Raw genomic sequence first — 20,241 nt, 5'->3', positions numbered from 1 at the left:
TTTAACACATTGACTGCGTCGTCGACAGCCTATATATGGACTCCCTGCGCTAAGCTAATTATTCGAAACAATTTGAAGGAAAACAGTTTTATTGGACTTTTTCACGAATAATACAGCATACAAAACAAATTCTATATATTTTTTTCTAGAAATTTTCCACACTGTGATATTTTTCAAAGCAAGGGACAAACACATAAGGTATCTCGTTTGATTGCGCGCACACGTGCTTGCATGAGAAAATGTTTTCACAGCAAACGCAGTAGTGGCGCCATTTTGTTTCTCTTTTTGAACCTTGTCTAAATGTTCGTCTATGCGCGGCAGAACAGCCAGTAAAGCCAATGGAACCCGCTGAAAAAATATAGCAACGTGTTGGCTGGAGGGCGAGTTATCTCGTCCCTAGCGCATACAGCATAATTCTGGAGGACGAGTTATCTCGTCCCTAGCAGTCAATGTGTTAAAGCACTTTCCTAGCGGGCACAGCCGCCGTTTTGCAAAAGAGCTTCACGAGCAGCGCGTGATGTTTCCTTTTGAAAGACTCACAAACTTTAGAACTCTTGTCTTCTTTATACAACTATCCCTTTCTTCAAGCGAGTTCCCCCATTTCAGACGTAAAGTGATTTTAACCTGTGGTTCTCTTTCTTACAGCATTTTGGAAGTGGGATTTTAATTATAATCACCCTGCACTTTTTGACTACATTCAAAACAAATATTTTGCATTAACATTTTAACAGAATGTATTTATATCTGAACTGTGTACTGAAAGTATATTTACTTAGGCTTTATTGTACAGTTGAATCCAGATTATCATCTAGCCGATTATCCGTGTTGTTTTTGTATCTTTTATCTGACCGTAATTTGTGGAATGTATTTAACATCCAGATTATCCGCTAGCCAATTATCCGTGTTGTTTTTTTATCTTTTATCTGACCATAATTTGCGGAACGTATTTAAATAAACTCACTCTAGTTGAAAGAGTGTTTCTTCCCATTTGATCTGTTCTCTTTTCGACACAAAATAAAATTAACCAATCTGGTGTTTTCCCATTACATCTAATTCCTACCTGACCTAAAGAATATAAGCATCACAAAAATGTGGGGCTTTTTCCGGGAAGCAATTCCTGAACCCTAAATAGTTTGATGCTCTCCGGCAAACCGTGAATGCATATTTAGAATTTCCGCAGTCAAATTTTCGAAGTGAGCTCATAAATATTGCAAATTCTGGAAAAGACTGCGAAATATTGAACTGATTCAGTGTGGGAAATTGCGACTCTTTTGAACGAATTCATCAACGTCTACAATAGTTGTAACACCGTGTGTCCCTTTCCAGTTCATCCGCTATCTTTTCGTCGCACAACTATACAATACAGCCACCAGCATTTTTTACTTCCTTTTACAAACTAGTATGTTGTGGCCATCACGAAACTTTCTTCTATATTTTTTCTTTTTCTGATCCCTCCCCATGCTTGACGATGAAGCAATATTCCTAACAAAAACAAAATTACACATGCAAAAACTTGACGACCATCCCAATGTCTGAATTATTGTAAAAACAAAACAAAGAGCGAAAATTGAAAGTTACTTTAAAAGCCTTACTTGAATTAATTACAAATATTTTATTTGTTAACAAACATAAGATGGCAACAGTTAAAAACTTTAAATCATTGAGATAATATTTCCGATCATTTCCACTCAATTAAAATCACGAGAAATACGCAGACGACAATTTATTACGATTTATCTTTCTTATTGTTGCATCAATAAAACTATTTTTATTAGCAAAAAAAAAAAAAAAATCAACACCTCTTGGAGCGATTGGCGTCAAAATTGAACCAAAGCCTGTTTACGTATGGATTCACATATATTCCAAATTTCAACCAGAACGTAGCATTACTTCTTGAGATAGGGCACTCACAATGGAAAAAAAGAACGGGCGATTGCGCTACCCCCTTTTTAGCTGTTGACACCAAAATAAAATCAGCTCTTATACCCACTAAGGGCTACTTGTCAAAAAATTTTTGTTTGATTCCGTTCGTTATTTCTTGAGATACAGCAGTCACTATTGACGACAAAAAACGTTCTATAACTCAACCCCCGTTTGAGCTATTGACACCAAAATTGAATCAGCACCTGCTCTTGTTAGGGGCAACATATAGACCAAATTTTGTTTGATTCCGCCAGTTACTTCCTGAGGAATAGCAAGCACGCGTAACTCAAAAAACGTCCCATTGCTCGATCCCCCTGGGAGGAATTCGCGCCAAAAACCAATGGGCACAAGTTCACATAGGGGCACATATGTGTACCAAATTTCGTTCAATTTCATGCGGTAGTTTTTGCTGTAGAGCGGCCACAAAAAACTGGTCACACACAGACGTGACACACATACACACACACACATACACACACACACAGACAGACAGACATTTTCCAAAAATAGTCGAAATGGACTCAGCACACCTCAAAACGTTCGAATCCGTCAAAATTCGAAATTCGAAAATTTGCACGAATCCAATACTTTCTTCTATATATTAGATATAGAAGAAAGTAAAAATGAAGTATTGTATTCGCGAAAAAATTTTCAACCGTAAAATCGGCCTTAATTTCCATTTTGCTCACCCCCAAATGAATGTTGAGTTTTTTTTTTTGTCAACCCGACCACACGTGGATAAGCCTAGGAAAGTACAGACACCCGAAATATCCATTTTGACGATCCCCGAGTTAATTACGTCGAGTTTTCTCGTGATGTCTGTATGTACGTATGTATGTGCGTATGTGTTTATGTGTGTCGTATAACTCAAGAACGGAATGTCCTAGAAAGTTGAAATTTGGTACGTACACACCTAGTGAAATCTAGGTGCACCTTTTTGGTTGCATTCCTATGCTCCAAAGGGGGTCTTTTGCCCCTTTTTGGGGGGAAATTATTGTTAACTTCGATGTGAACTCAAGTGGTGTTATAATTTGGAGGACACTTGGCGATATATCGCCAGTCTTTTGGTCGCCAAGTTTTGCCGCCAACTTGGCGACAAATTTGGCAATTTAATTTTTTTTTTTTAAATCTGGTTTCAATTTGGCCACTGTTGGTGATATTTTGAGAGTAAACTATTGAATCATATTGTAACGGATTCGGTGCGACTTCCACTTTCTTGAAATGAAAACACAGTTCTTGATAAAAACACAGGAAATTTATTTACACTATGTACAGGAAAGATCGGCAACAACTGCTAAATTATTCATCAGCAATAAAGCAATTATCACACAACACCGTAAACTCAACGTTTACACACGTATTTACTTCCAAATACGAAAACAACACAGCGAAATGCCTCGCTATAAACAGAGCTAATACACACTCACAGTTCGAAATCTGAATCGAAACTCCCTGTTTATCCATCGCTAACGGCTTAAATACACCGAAAAGAAATTTCTCAAATATTCCATACGCTTCTGTAAAGTAGTAGACCGTTATCAATGAAAAGAAAGAAAATAGGGATCGTATAATTTAGCCGAATGAAAAAGGGGTTGTATATTCATTACGGGAAACTATTTACAGGTTACGTTCCTACAATAATTACTATTTACAGAATTTGTAACATTGCCCCCTTCCCAAGGACTGCACGTCCCGGGCAGTACAATCCCCAGAAAGGGTGCCAAACTTCTATCACAAGTTTACAAATATACACATTAATTAATAACTAACAGATACAGAAAACACAATAATAACAAGAAATATTACTAAACATTAAAAGCAAAAATTATCTACAACTTTTATGTTATCAACCATGGTTGTTTACGTAATACTCATGAACTATGGCCATAGTATGGGGCTAACCGATCATAATGTACAACCCTAGGTTTTGCATTAGGTGATTTTTGGATCCTCACTACGACGTCATTTAGTCGGTTAACGACTTTGTAGGGTCCATCCCAATGCGACTGCAATTTGGGTGAAAGACCTTTCCGTCGGATGGGATTCCATAACCAAACCTTGTCGCCTTCGTTGAATTCATGTCCAGTAGACCTTGTGTCGTATCGGATCTTCATCTTCTCCGCCGCGATGTTGATTCGCTCTCGTGCGAAGTTATGAACGCCTTCCAACCGGGCCTGGAGATCCTGGATGTACTCCTCAGGCGATGCAGGCGCATCCGGAGGACGACCGAAGACGAGATCACAAGGTAGCCGAAGCTCTCGTCCGAAGAGCATCTGAGATGGGGCATATCCGGTAGTCTCGTGGACAGCACTGCGGTAGGCCAGCAGGAACAAAGGTAGCTTCTTGTCCCAATCCTGTTGATTTCTGGATACCATAAGTGAGAGATTGTTCAGGATTGTGCGGTTAAATCTCTCCACCATGCCGTCCGATTGTGGGTGTAGTGGTGTTGTCCTAGTTTTCTCAATTCCGAAAATTTGACATAGGCCCTTAAACACAGCAGAGATGAAATTCCTCCCTTGATCGGAATGAATCTGCAAAGGTGTTCCGTATCTCGAGATCCAATGTTGGACTAGAGTCTCTGCTACGGTAGTAGCCTCTTGATCTGGAATGTGATATGCTTCCGGCCATTTGGTGAAGTAGTCGATGGAAACAAGAATGTATTTGTTCCCATCAGCAGTTCTTGGTAGAGGACCCAGGATGTCGATCCCAATTCGTTCGAAAGGAGCTCCAACGTTGTACAGATGTAGCTTCCCTCTGCTTCTCTTCTTCGGTCCTTTACGAGCAGCACAGGCGTCACAAGAATGGCACCACTTCTCCACGTCATCCTTCACCTTGCTCCAGAAGAAGCGCTCCCGAACTTTATTGAGGGTTTTCAAGACACCAAAATGTCCTCCAGTCGCACTACTATGTATTTCTTTCAAAACATCTGAAATCCTTGATCGGGGAAGTAGTAACTGCCACCTAGATGTTTTACCGTCGTCAGATTCCCATTTCCGGTGTAGCACGCCGTTCCGTAAATGGAGTGAGTTCCATAAAGCCCAGTATCTTTTTGTTGCAGGACTGAAGATGGAAACGTCCTGCCAGCTAGGGCGTCGACTGTCACTTTCCATGAACTCTAAAATTGGTTTTATGTCGGGGTCTTCAAGTTGATCTTTTCGAACTTGGTCATCACTCCATGGATCAGGTTCTGATGATGTTGGAGTCACTGTCACCTGATAGGCGGTAGGGCTAGTCGTTCCATACTGTTTCTCCATTCGGGAACAATAGTGGCAGTTCTCAGGACAGGGTCTCCTTGATAAAGCGTCAGCATTACCGTGAGATAACCCTTTTCGATGCTTGATCTCCATGTCATATTCCTGGAGCCGCTGTATCCATCTGGCTATCTGGCCTTCCGGATTTTTGAAGTTCAAAAGCCAAGTTAATGAGGCATGATCTGTCCGAAGCAGAAATTTTCGGCCGTAGAGGTAATGATGGAAGTGTTCTACAGCTTTCACTATGGCCAGTAACTCCTTTCTGGTGACGCAGTAATTTCGCTCCGACTTTGATAAGCATTTGCTCCAGTAAGCTATGACATGTTCATTTCCGTCAATTTCTTGGGATAAAACAGCTCCGATGCCCTCGTTGCTCGCATCAGTGTCCAGGATGAAGGATTTTTCAGGCTGAGGATAGGCGAGGATAGGCGTTGATGTTAAAGCCTCCTTCAGTCGTAGAAATGCATCTTCGCATTCTTTGGACCATTCGAACTTTTGCTTGCTCTCCGTCAGCTTATGCAAAGGTCGTGCAATGTTGGAAAAACCCTTTACAAACTTCCTGTAGTACGTGCAGAGCCCCAGGAAACTTCGCAGCTGATGGATGTTTTCGGGACGACTCCAACTCTTGACCGCAGATACCTTCTCTGGATCGGTTTGCACACCCTCAGAAGAGATGATGTGACCAAGATAGTTCACTTCCCGGCGGAACAAATTACATTTGGACGGACTTAACTTCAGATTGGCTTCCTTAAGCTTTTGCAGCACCTTCCTAAGATTTGCCAGATGTTCTTCGAAGCTGCGTCCCACGATGATGATATCGTCTAAATAGACCAGACAGGATTCGTAGGAAAGTCCTCTTAACACTGTCTCCATAAGATGCTCGAACGTAGCTGGTGCATTGCAGAGGCCGAAGGGCATCACTTTAAACTGCCATAAGCCTTGTCCAGTTGTAAACGCTGTCTTCTCTCGGTCATCAGGGTGTATTTCAACCTGCCAGTAGCCGCTCTTCAAGTCCAGGGTCGAAAACCAATTGTGTCCGGAAAGAGTGTCCAAGGTGTCGTCTATCCGTGGAAGAGGGTAACTGTCTTTCTTGGTGATTTCATTCAGCCGTCGGTAATCAACACAAAATCTGGTGGAGCCATCTTTCTTTCGGACCAAGACGATGGGAGAGGCCCAAGGACTGGATGAGGGTTCGATTACATCATTCTCCTTCATCTCTTTCAGGAGGGTCTCAACCTCTTCCTTCTTGGCGAACGGTAGTCGTCTTGGATGCTGTTTAATAGGGGGGTGTTCTCCAGTGTAGATCCTATGCTGCGTTAAATTCGTCCGACCCACATCCTCCGATGTAGATGAAAACAGATGCTTGAAGTCCTCCACCAATTGTTCCGCAGCAGTTCTTTGATCTTTCGATAATGGCGCACTCCCAAGTAACTTCGATGTCAAGGACTCAGAAGACACAGTCTCGGGGGAGTTGATTCTTCTAATGATGCAGTTTACTGGAGTACAAGTTGCTAACACTTCACCTTTCCGAATATTCCTTGGCCTTTCACTCACCTTGGCGACTCTTACAGGAATTACATCTTTAGAAAGGTCCACAAGCGTAGATGCTATCAGCACTCCTTTTAGATTATTGTTTAGGTTGGGGGATTCAATGAGTCCAAATCGAAAACTATTGCTTTCTTTAATGGAGCCAGGTATTAATGATTCTGACCTTGAGGGAATCGATAAATCTGTTTGGGCTATTATTTGATGAGCGGATTTTACATCACTTTCTGCGGGGAAAACGGCTATGTCTTCTCTCATCGAGTGCAGCTCATTTGTCTTGAAGTCGAGGTTGAAGTCATACTTCTTTAAAAAGTCCAATCCGAGAATGAAGGGGTCTGTGATAGCAGCAACGAATGCCGTATGGTGGTAAGTGGCGTTTCCAAACACAATTTCTAAGTTTACTTTACCTTCAATCTCGATCTTGTCACCTGTCACAGTTTGGAGGGTAACGCAGGGCGGCGTCCATAGAATGTTGAGTCCAAATTGACGAGCCACATCTGTTCTAATGATTGTAACATTGGCTCCAGTGTCAATAATTAGTTCGCAGGGAAACCCGTTTACGTATGCGTAAACAAATAGTCCATTACTGCCGCCACTCGTCGATGAAATCTGGAAAACTTTAAGATGGGGCTCATTCCAATTTGGCGACCTCCGCCCCGCGAGATTGCCATGGCTTAGTTTTCCTGGACCTGGGAGGGAGAGGTGCTCTTCCCTCTGGTTTCTTGGCGAGCTTCACAGTTTCTTCGTAAGTGACCCTCGCCACCACATTTCCAGCACTTAAGTGATTGTCCATTATGGTCCTTGGGAGCCGAAGTCCTTTTGAGGATTCCTGCAATTTCTTTTATTTGCTTTTCCAGTTCAGCAAAACGTGACGAAACCGGATCAGGCTCATCAGTTTTCACGCCGCGGATTGAATGGCGATCCTTGCGGGTTGCTTGCTGGGCGGCCTCTAACTTCATCGCATACACAACAGCAGAACTCAGGTCTTTGACATCCGCCATCCGTAGAGCTTTCTGGATTTCCGGATCTCGAACCCCGTCGATGTAGTAGTTGAGTGCCAGGTTGTCTCGAACATCCGCAGGACAGTCACAAAAAGCAAGATGAGACAATCTCTCGACGTCCGCCGCTAGCTCTTGCAGGGTTTCCCCGGTTTTCTGGAAACGGGACTTCAACTGGAGTCGGCTGAAATCTTTCTGGCACTTCTCACCGAAGCGAAGCTCCAACGCAGATGTGAGGGCGGCGAAATCCAGGCGCTGGCCGTCCGGAAGGGTCTGAAGAATGTCCGCTGCGTCACCTCTCAGGGATGCTGCAAGATGACAGGCCTTGGTAGCAGAGTCCCATCCGTTCGCTTCCGCCACTATCATGAACTGAGTTTTGTAAACCTGCCACGAAGTTTTCCCATCAAATGTGGCAAGTTTAATGGACGGTCGAGCAACCGATGTGGGAGCGCCAAACTGTACAGAGCTGCTTTCCGCGGTCGCCAATCTCCTTTCCACGTCCTTAAAGATCTCTTCTTTAAGTAGATGAAATCTTCTATCTTCTTCTTCAAATTTATTTTCTACAGCATTGAATCGGCTTTCAACGGTATCAAATTTTTCTTCAATAGCATCAACTCGATGCTCTATGTCATTAAATTTATTTTCCATCACAGTCTTTACCGAAATAAGATCGTTTTTAATTTCTTCTTGGTTAGACGTTAAGTCCTTTTTCAGCACCGTTAAATCGCTTTTTAACTGGTCTTGATTTGCCAACATACTTGCAGTCAGATCACTTTTTAATTGTTCTTGATTAGCCGCCATATCATTTTTTAATTGTTCTTGATTTGCAGTAAAACTTGCAGTCAAATCACTTTTTAATTGGTCTTGATTAGCCGCCAATTCATTTTTAACAGAGTTGATTGCATCAAGCAGTTGTTTTAATTGTTCATCCATTGCGCGAGTAATCACCATAAAAATAAAGTCCAAATTTAAAAAGTCTTTATGAAAAAATTTCCAAAGTCACACTTACTGCAAGAAAGTCCTGAAGTAGCCCCACGTTGGGCGCCAAATTGTAACGGATTCGGTGCGACTTCCACTTTCTTGAAATGAAGACACAGTTCTTGATAAAAACACAGGAAATTTATTTACACTATGTACAGGAAAGATCTTCAACAACTGCTAAATTATACATCAGCAATTAAGCAATTATCACACAACACCGTAAACTCAACGTTTACACACGTATTTACTTCCAAATACGAAAACAACACAGCGAAATGCCTCGCAATAAACAGAGCAAAAATGCACTCAGTTCGAAATCTCAATCGAAACTAACTGTTTATCCATCGCTAACGGCTTAAATACACCGAAAAGAAATTTCTCAAATATTCCACACGCTTCTGTAAAGTAGTAGACCGTTATCAATGAAAAGAAAGAAAATAGGGGTCGTATAATTTAGCCGAATGAAAAAGGGGTTGTATATTCATTACGGGAAACTATTTACAGGTTACGTTCCTACAATAATTACTATTTACAGAATTTGTAACAATATTAAAACTGCCAATAATGAGAAAATGATATTAAATTGGAGTAAAAGGAAGTCATGTGATGCACACATCAGCTCGTTTTTTATTACTGTAAGCACAATATCAACATTCTGGCTAATACTAGCGTTTATCGACAAACTGGTCATCGCTAAATAAATAATTTTTGACTGGGGGCAAGAGTGGCTGAAGTATTTTTGACCCTGTGGATCTGGTTTGCAGATTCCTTAGTTTAGTAGGGAGAGATTTCCACAGTAGCTTGTAGGACAAGTTAATCTTTAGGTCAGATAGGATTTGGGTCAAACAGGACAGGTCCTTGAAAGAGTATACGTACGACATGGCAGCATAAGCAAAACCGATTTTTAGAACAATGCTTCAACTTATTAATCACATCATTTACACGTCGTCCGTTTTTTTTTTTGAGCAATCACGATTGCTTATTGTTCTCATTTGACTGTTTTGGCGTGCTATCATTTTATTTTCCCACCAGCACCCTCTTCCAGCACCACCGTCGACCGGCTCCTCACGATGCTGCTCCTCTTGCGAAAACCGTCTCCAGTTTGCGTCCATATCCTACACACACAAGCATATACACACGCGCATACAAACTCACACACCTACACACACATACCTACACACACATACCTACGCACACATACTTACACACACATACACACACTCCTACACACATACACACACTCCTACACACATACACACATACACACAATCCTACACACACATACACACATGCGCGCGTACACACACAGTACTGCATACACAACATGCACACACATGTATACCTACACACGCGCGCGCGAACGCCTACACACACTCCTACACACACATACACACACACGAACGCGTACACACATTGCACTGCATACACAACATGCATACACATGCATACATACACACATACACACGAACGCCTACACACCCAGCACTGCATACACAACATGCACACACACGCACGCACCCACACACATGCGCCTACACAAACACACACGCGCGCGCGTACACACACAGCACTGCGTACACAACATTCACACACATGCATACACACACACGCACGCACCCACACACATGCGCCTACACAAACACACACGCGCGCGCGTACACACACAGCACTGCGTACACAACATTCACACACATGCATACACACACACGCATGCACGCACCCACACACATGCGCCTACACAAACACACACGCGCACACACACACACACACGCTCGTGATTGCGAAAAATATAATTTGAATTCTAGATGCCAAAAATTCAAATTATTATTTTTTTTGCGACAAGATGCCGAGAGACGAGAGATCTTCAATCGCAAATAGTTATAAACCTTCTAATACGAAAGTAACCCTTTTCGGGAAAAGCGCCACTACCTGCGGAAAAAATATGCGTGCCACTTCCAAATTCTTCCAACTTGGTGTAAAATTTTAAAAGTGGGAAAACACTAGTAATAGGATGGTTAAACGAGTTTTACTCAAATAATATTTCCCACATGTAAACCTGAGTAATGAAGAGTTATAGAAAACATTTATACAGAAACATGCTGATATGTTTCTGCATAAATCTAGATACAGATCTAGAATATCTGAACAGTCAAATATATAAGTGTAAGAAATTGTAGGTAAACTTCTAAAATTCAGAAAAAATTTTCAAGCACTTGCCCTTGAAATAAGTTCCTTGTATTTCTTTTAAGTGTAGTATAGTGCTACGGGCCATAAATTTTTACTTGGATTTCAGATGTGTAGCAATTAACGCCTTGCAGATAAATTGAAAAAGGATTTTTTGAAATGTCGGAATTTTATTTCTTTCTGAAAATCTTTTAAACCTAGCACTGCAGGAACCCTGTATAATGGCTAATATTTTTATAGCAATCATAGTTCTTAACGCAACTATTTTTGGTAGATAATTCCTACATTAATGTGCAATGTGTTAATTCTCTTTCTGTCTTTCTCCAAAGTCGAGACGAAAACGCAAAAGTTTCTTCACAACGGAAAATTATTGATTTATTTTTTAAAATTTTTGCGTTGTGGGTTGATATACCACAGAATTGTACTTCAATAAAAATTAATCACGAGTTAGTTTCTAATGTGTGTGTGTGTGTGTGTGTGGTTTTTTTTTTTTTTTTTTTTGAGTATGGATAGAATTTTTTTTTTTAAATTATAGTTTTTCGAGACAACATAGTAAAAACAAAAAATAGCAACGTAAAATTGCACAAAAATTCCTAAGCACACATATTTTACATTGAAAAAGGGGATCCTTGTAACCCCGAAACACGTATATATATATATACAGTCGGCGCTCATTATAGCGACCACTCATTATAAAGACCAATCCATTATAACGACCAGTGGTAATAGTCTCAACTTAGTTCCAATGAACTCTATGTTAATTTGCTTCCGGTATAACGACCGCTTTGCATCATCTAATCCAATACAACGACCGAATTCAGCGAACACTATTCCTGGTGTTTTTTCCAATGATACTTAATATGTAACTTGAAATGACCTTCATTACCGTTTACGGACTGAAAGAAGGTGAAGATTACGAAGTAGGTATCCTTACAGCTTTGCATCTTTCTAAATCAGCATGGAATTCAGAAAAGACCATCAAGAATTGCCTCCACCATGTTGATTTTAAAATGCAAAGGAAAAATGCTTAAATGATTTTTCAGGCAATCCAATATAAAAATTTCGACAAAAAAAAAAAAAAAAAAAAAAAGAAAAGAAAAGGAAAAAAAAAAGAAATTGGTAGAAGTGTTAAACTTCGACTGTTATGCTCAAATTAATTATAATTTAGAATACGTCAAACATGTGTCTGTCAGAAAATGAAGTACTCTCGATATTGCGCACAAAAACAAATTGATGTATCATGATCAGATGAAGAAGAAGAAATTGAGATCAAAGTTCCCAGTATGAAAAATGTTTCAAATGCTCAAGAGACTTTTTAGTGTTTCTTTGAAAATCAAGAAAAACACTATTTATCATATAACTGAAATGAAAAACTATGTTTTGCAAAAATCACATGTGCTAAAAAGGAAAGCAACTCTTTCCGATTTTATCTTCAGAAAATAAATGATTTGTACTGTAATACAATTTTTCCTATATTTTCTACTCAGAAATATTTTGTCATAATATTTTGCACCCATAATTAAAAATAAAAAATCCAATGATAAAAAATAATTTCGGCATTTAAAAAAGTGCTAATTGTATTTGAACAACGGAACATGCATGATGCATGTGTATATTTAAAAAAAATTATATTTCTTATAATGACCACCCATTATAAAGACCTTTTTCTTTGGCACAGAGATGGTCGTTATATCGAGCGTCCACTGTATATATATATATATATATATATATATATATATATATATATATATATATATATATATATATATATATATATATATATATATATATATATATATGTGTGTGTGTGTGTGTGTGTGCAGTAATCTGCAATATTTTTGTGCAATTTTACTTTGTAATTTCTTATTTTTACTCTTTCAGCGCAAAGATATGTATTCAACTTTAACAATATACTTATTTTGTAAAAAAAAAAAAAAAAAAGGATAATAAATAAATAAAGCAAAGAAGTTTTGAAGATTCAATTTCTATCGTTCGAAGACTAATATCTTAACTGAAAAATATTCTTAACTTAAAACCAAAAAGGATGCCAGTTGGGGCAGAAAACGTAATTCTAGTGCTTAAATCTTCAAGAAATTTTACAATCAACTTCAAAGGGCCGTGTACCTTAATATTACGAAGTGCACAGTTCAACACACTGTTTGCATGAGCGGAGCAAAATATTTGAAAACAAAACAAACCTTTGCCGATTAGAACTGCTCCCTCACCGGTTGTCAATATCCGAAAGAGATAAAATTGATAACGAGTCTAATTATGTTTGTAGGAGTGATACATTTCTTGAAAACATTGTAATTTCTTTCGTTGAATATTTACATAAATTTTTATCACTAAGTTTAATTTTACACCTACTTTCAGTAAGGGTATGACACTTCTCATAAGCAAAATTTTGACGAATTGTAAAGTACACTTTGTTTGCCAAGTTATGAAATATACACGTATTTATTGAGCAAATACTTTCTTTCTCTAATATCAAGTTTTTTTTAACATGCAGTTCTTTTCAAGTTAAAGAAAAGTTTGAGCTTCTCAATATCGTTTTTTAATTTCGATTTATATTTATTTTGTTTTTTATTTACTTTCGAAAATTTAAAAAGTAAATAACTAAATAAATGAACGAGTAAAACTTACTCCAGAGTACAAAGAAACTTTTTTCAGCAAAGTTCCATTAACTGTGCTTTCAAACTTATCTCTTATCATGCCAAGCAAAGGACCTAAAAAAAATGTATAATTACCAAAAATAACAAAATTACAACAAAAAAGTCGATTACACATGCATTGGCAAACAGGAGTAATTAATATATGAAGAGCAAATTATATAGTCTTTTTGCGATTGAAAAATAAACAAATAAAACTGAAGTATAGTTGTGCTTTCCATAATATAGTTACAACACTGTGTAGATAAATGAAGGAAATAAATAAATTTACATTAATGTAGAGTGTACAATTTTTTTTTTTCAATTCAAAGTTGTGAGCTCACAATTTTGAATTGAAAAAGGATTTCCTGGAAACTCCGAAACACGTGTATTCGTTAATTGTTTATTTGTGCTGAACAACGTTTAGAGACGTACCGAGTAGCACTTTGGCCGAGTACCGAGTACCCGGCCTTTCATTACTCGGCCGAGTTACCAAATACCAATTATGTTTTAAGAAGAACCACCGACACACATGTGATGAATTTTGAACTTATTGGAATAGTAGTATAGACCTCCTTGTCCATATAATAGTTTTTAAAACTAAAATCCTGCTGAAATTTAACTATGCATTGTTTAAATATGCCAATGGTTTATGCCAAAAGTTTTACAAAAAAATTATTTTTAACATTAAAAATAAATAAATAAAAGGTATGATTAATCAAGCTGGAATTAAAACAAATTATACAAATCTATTATAGTTCTAGTCCGCCAAACATAAATAATTTTTAAAAGCAAATAAAACAAATGTGCAGGAACACTGCCGACACGTGTTTCTGCGTTACAAGGAACGTCTTTTCCAGTGCATAAAATGTAAGCTAAAGAATGTAAAGACATTCGACAAAAAAAATCCGACTTTTGTCGGATGCTTTTAAATACACGAGCTCACATGCGAATTTTTCCGAACTCGAGTGTCGATTTTGACCGCGCTATATGCAATAAAATAAAAGTAAAAGCAACGTAAATTGTCGCAAAAAAACAACATTAAAAGTAGCACTTTTGCTCCTCCCTTTATTGTATTACGCGTAAAAGAAACTTTTTTTTAATGAACCATTTTCAATGCTTTTTATTTGCGACAGTTCAAGTTGCTTTCTGTTTTATTATTTCAGGCACAAAATAGCCTCTTTTGAAGCAATTACATAGTACATTGCTCCAAAAAATTCTAACCTGCTCGAAGCGTTTGGTACTTTTTCGTCCTTCTCGAGAAATAATAAGACATATCATTTATATAGCGAAGCGTTTCCCAATGCTTTTCCGCCCTAGTCGGGAATGAAGAAGTTGTAAGTTTTTTGAAGCAATTATATAATACACTGCTCCAAACAATTCTTACCTGCTCGAAGCGTTTGGTATTTTTTCGTTCTTCCAGAGAGATAATAAGACATATCGTTTACGTAGCGAAGCTCTTCCCAATGCTTTTCCGCCCAGTCGGGAATAAGGAAGTTGTAAGTTTTCTGAAACAGAAAATTTGGAGGAATTATAACTGAATTTTACTGATTCAAAAATAAAAAGATTTTAGCCGTTATGTTCATAAGAATTAACGCATATATAATGCTAAACTTATCATTTTCTGTAGTTTTTTTTTTTTTTTTCAAATCAAAATTTTTATCAATATTCTTCGTCTTAAACTTCTTTGTGCTGTAATACTTCTTTGAATTTAAATTCTTTCAGAGAGAAGTTTAATGATCAATAAGTGAGTGTATTTTAGTTAATTAGTTTATCATTTTGAGTTTCATTAGTGACGCATGATTTATAAGAATAATCATTTATAATTACAGTCAAATAAATGTTTAAAGTACATTTTTACCACTCAGGGCCCGATTATTACTTTTTAGGATTGTGTGAACAAACTTTATTTGATGCTTCCTCCCCCTCCCGTACTAAAAAGTGAGTGCATTAAATTTTTTCATGGTTTGTATCATTCTAATTGGGGGAAATTTCACGAAATATTGTATCATAATGTGATAAAACCTTACTATGCGTAAATTTCATCCTTCCTGTAAAAATAAATTTCACATTTCAAATGATTGATTCTTTTGAATTCTTTGGCAAGAAAATGTTACTCTTAGTTTTATTATTTAGATTCTTCAAAATATAAAAGAATAGGAATGTTTTGACACTTTACTTTTTTTTAGATTCAAGTTACAGTAAAACCTGTAAAGTTGACCACCCTTGTAAGTTGACCACCTGTCTATGTTGACCGCTTTTGTCAGGAACGGAATTTGTCCTATCTCCTATAATGCAGGAAAACATCTGTAACTTGACCACCTCTCTATCTTGACCACCTGTCTATCTTGACCACTAATGTTCGCCAAATTTGGTTTGGAGTACTGTAAAAAACCCTTTGTAAGTTGACCACTTGGTTTTTTTTTTTTTTAACTTTCTTCAGCAAATTATTTTATTTTATTATTTATTTATTTATTTTTTTTTTCATAGCTTTCTAAGAATGTTTTTAATGCTTTGATGACAGAACAGCATTTTACTAACTAAACAGCAGAATAAAGCTTAATACTGCTCTTTATTCTCCAAACTTGTTCTTCATTTGTTGTTCTATTTGAGATTGCTTTTTGTACTCTGTTCAATGAAAATAGGTGTCAGTAGAAAAGTTCAGTCTTTCCTTTCGGTTGCAATATGTTGTGACAACACAGGAATTGTGCTAAAAAGAGATCTTGTACATTTTGATTCCGCTGCAACCAAATATGTAGGCCCTCTCCCTAGTGACCAGCAGTGTCTATTAGTAAAGTAAATAAGTCTTAGTGCTAGTTTTTTTTTTCTATTTTTTCTTCAATTTCTAGGGCCGTTAGCCCCTTTAAGGACGCAGGCCTATCGCACTGCGGGTACGCAGATCTGGGCTTGCTAATGAGTAAAGTTACATGTTTCTGGTGCAAGGGATAAGAGATAGGATATTTTGATTTTGCCTTTATGAAGTGGGAGAGTCGAGCTTGTTGCTCTTTGTGCTATAAGTTTTACATAAAAAGGCTTCAAAAAGGAAGTTAGCTGAACTTGAGATTAATAAAAAGTATGAAATATTAAAATTAACTGAAAATGGAAAAAGCCAGAGAATATTAGCTGGCATATATGGAATTTCTAAAACTAAAGTGTCTAATATAGTTATGAACAAGGAAAAACTAACAAAATTATTTGAATAGTATTTTTAATTATTGTTTTACTTTCAAACAATGAAAGTGAGTTGAAAAGAAAGAGTAAGGGTGAATTCCTCAAAAAATGAATACATGGTGCAAGAAATGACCAAAAAAAAAGTAAAATAAAATAAATTATTACCGCCCTTTATAAGTTGACCACCTGTCTAAGTTGACCGCCAAAGTACTGCACCGCGAGTGGTCAACTTACACAGGTTTCACTGTATTTACTATTACTTTAAAATAATTTAAGTTTTAAAACAAAACTAAATGAAGAACTGTCAAGACGAACTTCACACAAGAATTCGTTTCAATGTTTTTTTTTTTTTTTTGTTTTTTTCATTAAAATGTTTCTTATTAAGTCTGATAGTAACCGATAAATATATTTTCTAAATTTCGTCTAACAATAGTTTGCTTTTAACTTTTTTTAGCCCTCTGAATCAAGTTTAAAAAATAGTATTCAGAACTATTCACATGCAGTGGTGGTCAAAATTATAAGGACAAAATGAAAAATCACCACATCTTTGCTGCATTTCGTCGGAAAGTTTTGCAAATTTTATGGTTAGTAACTAATAGTAAATGAAACTTTTTTTAATAACTTTTATTGGAAATACAAAGGGATTTCTTATTCGAAGAAGGAAGTTTGAGTTTGGACATCCCTGAGATATGGACAAAATTATAAGAACAATTAGATTTGTGTGTTCCAAAAAGCAAAATTTGCATGTTTTTTTTTTTTTTTTTTTTTTTTGCTAACTTTTCTACATAACAATATAAATGCTTAAAAAGCGATTGGGGAAGTCACATTCTATTTCTACAGTTATTCCGCTAGATACTAACTTAAAAAATTTGAGAAAAAGAAAGGGGTTGCTTGAAAAATTTCGCGAAGTACTGTACGTCAAATTGCAACAAATTTAATTAGGTAGAAATCGGTCATTTAGCGCTTTTTCAAAAATTTCGGCAAATAAAGTCGACAAAGACGAAAAGGTAGAAAATCTTCCGTTTCTGTTGTGGGTGAAATTAATGATGATAAGGCGAACTCTTGCTCCAAAAAACAAACATCAAGAGATATGAGATAGGAATTCAAGTTACGATGCAGTTCTCGAACTGGTCAACATCATTTACAAAAAGATAAATAGTTTCATCATGTGAAACTAATGTTGAGACAGACTCTTAAAAATTTTCATAACAGACCAAGGGTTGAGCGTGTCAAAAATGCGTTGTTATGGGGGAAAAAGTGGGTAATGTAATATTTTTCAATATGAAAAAGTTTAATTAGGATGAGGTAGATGGTTTTTGCTACTTCTGATCCGATCTCTGAGTTGAAAAAAGAAAAAAAATAATAATTTGAATTTTTGGCATCTTGAATTCAAATTATGTTTTTCGCAATCACGAGCGTGTGTGTCTATGTAGGCGTGTGTGTTTGTGTGTGGGGGGAGGGGGTATGTGTGTTTGTGTGTAGGGATATGTGTTTGTGTGTGGGGGGGTATGTGTGTTTGTGTATAGGGATATGTGTATGTGTGTTTAGGCATGTGTACTTTGTCTGTGCGCAGGCATGAGTGTTGGTAGTTGTGTGTATGAGTGTTTGTGTGCGTGGGGGCGGGGTATGTGTATGTGTGTGTAAGCATGTGTCTGTGTGCAGGCATGAATGTGTGGGTAGTTGTGTGTATGTGTGTGTATGTGTTTGTGTATGTGTAGGTGTCTGTATGTAAGCGTGTGTGTATGTGTTTGTGTATGTGTGTATGTGTGTGTGTGCGCGTGTGTGTGTAGTTGTGTATGCATGCGCGTGTGTGTAGGACATGGACGCAACCTGGAGACGGTTTTCGCTATAGGAGCAGCATCGTGAGGAGTCGGTCGACGGTGATGCTGCAGAGGGTGCTGGCGGGAAAATAAAATCATAGGACGCCAAAAACAGTCAAATGAAAGCAATAAGCAATCGTGATTGCTCAAAAAAAACTTACATTTGGAGGAGGCTCAGTAATTGTCCGAGGAAGTTTCGGAACGGACGGAAACTATACCAATATTTTTTGTACAGGGCAGAATGATTTCTGAGAGTAATGTGTATGTACTGAGCAATATGTTTTAAACCAAAATCACCATTAATTACGAGTTTAAGCTATTTGTTCCAGCAGAATACAGACTTATTACATGTTTCTCAAACCTAAAAATCATTGCTTGATGCTTATTTCGTGAAATCAATTTACTGGCTGGATAAAAGGCGTTATCTAAGTTTAATGGAAACTTAGTGAGGCCTTTTGGCACCAGAGGTATGAAAAAATGGTATTCAATTTCGAAACAAACAAGAAATCATTCTCCATCGAAAGAACCAAGATAAAAGTTTCCAAGAACGTTCTTCGACCAGTGTTGCCAGATGGTCAAGTCCAGATTTCCCCAATTCCCTTCGAACTTTCCCCCAAAAAGCGATGTTTTCTACCAAAATTCCCCAAATGCAAAAATTATTTTTCCGCTAATATTTTCATAAAATGAATCGACTTCCTCTAATATTTTTGTCACTTGAAAATTTTTTTCCCCCAAATAGCCACATTCTCTAATAAAATTCTCCAACTTTTTTTTTTCTTCACATTTTCGCTTTTTTTTTTTTTTTTTTTTTTTTTGTCTTCTTTATCTTCATCTTTCTTTATCTTTACTAATAATAAAGCTGGAAGTCTCTGTCTGGATATCTCTTTGTCCGGATCTCTTTCTGTCTGCCAGGATCTCTAACGCGCATTTAGCGCCAAGACAGTTCGGCTGATCTTCATGAAATTCGGCAAATAATTAGTTTGTAGCATGGGGGTGTGCACCTTTAAGCGATTTTTTGAAAATTTGATTTTTTTTCTTTTTCTTTTCCAATTTTAAGAACATTTTCCCGAGCAAAATTATCATAAGATGGACGAGTAAATTACCAAGTTATCATAACGTGGAACCGTAACGTGGGCAAGCCAATTGACGAGAAATTTATCATGCATTATTTGTAAATATACAGGGGGCTAAAAGACCTTTTAATTTTCCACTACGGGCAAAGCCGTGCGAATGCCACTATTCATAAATACAAGCGCCTGACGGAGAGATAAGAAATAACCAATTTTTTTTCTACTCGCATTTACTACTCTGCTTCTGTATGTACATTTAAACTATGATTTTTGTATATATTTATCCAAGAACACTCTTCATCACACTTATTTTTACCTGTTTCACGTATCAACTAGTTACTCACGCAGAACATCAATGCAAATTCCATAGCATAATATTCCATATAATGCGAAATGCGAATTCCATAAAGTTCAGCAAAGCTAACCCAACACTGTTTGATACAAACAATGTTCCCACTACTTCTTTACGTAAATTTAAATACGAAAAAAAATCTTTTTCCCCCGAGGTTTTTTTTCCCCCAGGTTTTCCCCAAGGGAAAAAATTTTCCCCAAAGAATTCCCCTCAAAACTCATTTCCACAAAATTTCCCCAGAGAGCACCAGATTCCCCCAATCTGGCAACACTGTCTTCGACTATCATGACATTAAGAC

The 20,241-nt window shown here is 37.3% G+C and overlaps 1 protein-coding gene across 3 annotated transcripts in view; it reads right to left on the bottom strand.

The window, feature by feature from the left end:
- The window catches only part of LOC129232603 (lysosomal acid phosphatase-like), a 65,766-nt gene that overhangs the window by 5,976 nt on the left and 39,549 nt on the right, over positions 1-20,241 (bottom strand). For all 3 annotated transcript variants that reach the window (XM_054866738.1, XM_054866737.1, XM_054866739.1), the window contains 2 exons: positions 14,918-15,038; positions 13,526-13,608 (listed from right to left, as the gene is read on the bottom strand). In XM_054866738.1, coding sequence (XP_054722713.1) covers positions 13,526-13,608; positions 14,918-15,038 — 204 coding nt within the window. The remainder of the gene's footprint in view (positions 1-13,525; positions 13,609-14,917; positions 15,039-20,241) is intronic.

This window comes from Uloborus diversus, unplaced genomic scaffold (assembly GCF_026930045.1).
Source record: "Uloborus diversus isolate 005 unplaced genomic scaffold, Udiv.v.3.1 scaffold_13, whole genome shotgun sequence".
Lineage (NCBI taxonomy): Eukaryota > Metazoa > Arthropoda > Arachnida > Araneae > Uloboridae > Uloborus > Uloborus diversus.
Note: the sequence above shows the minus strand (reverse complement) of the source record. Positions and strands in the feature narration are given on the sequence as shown.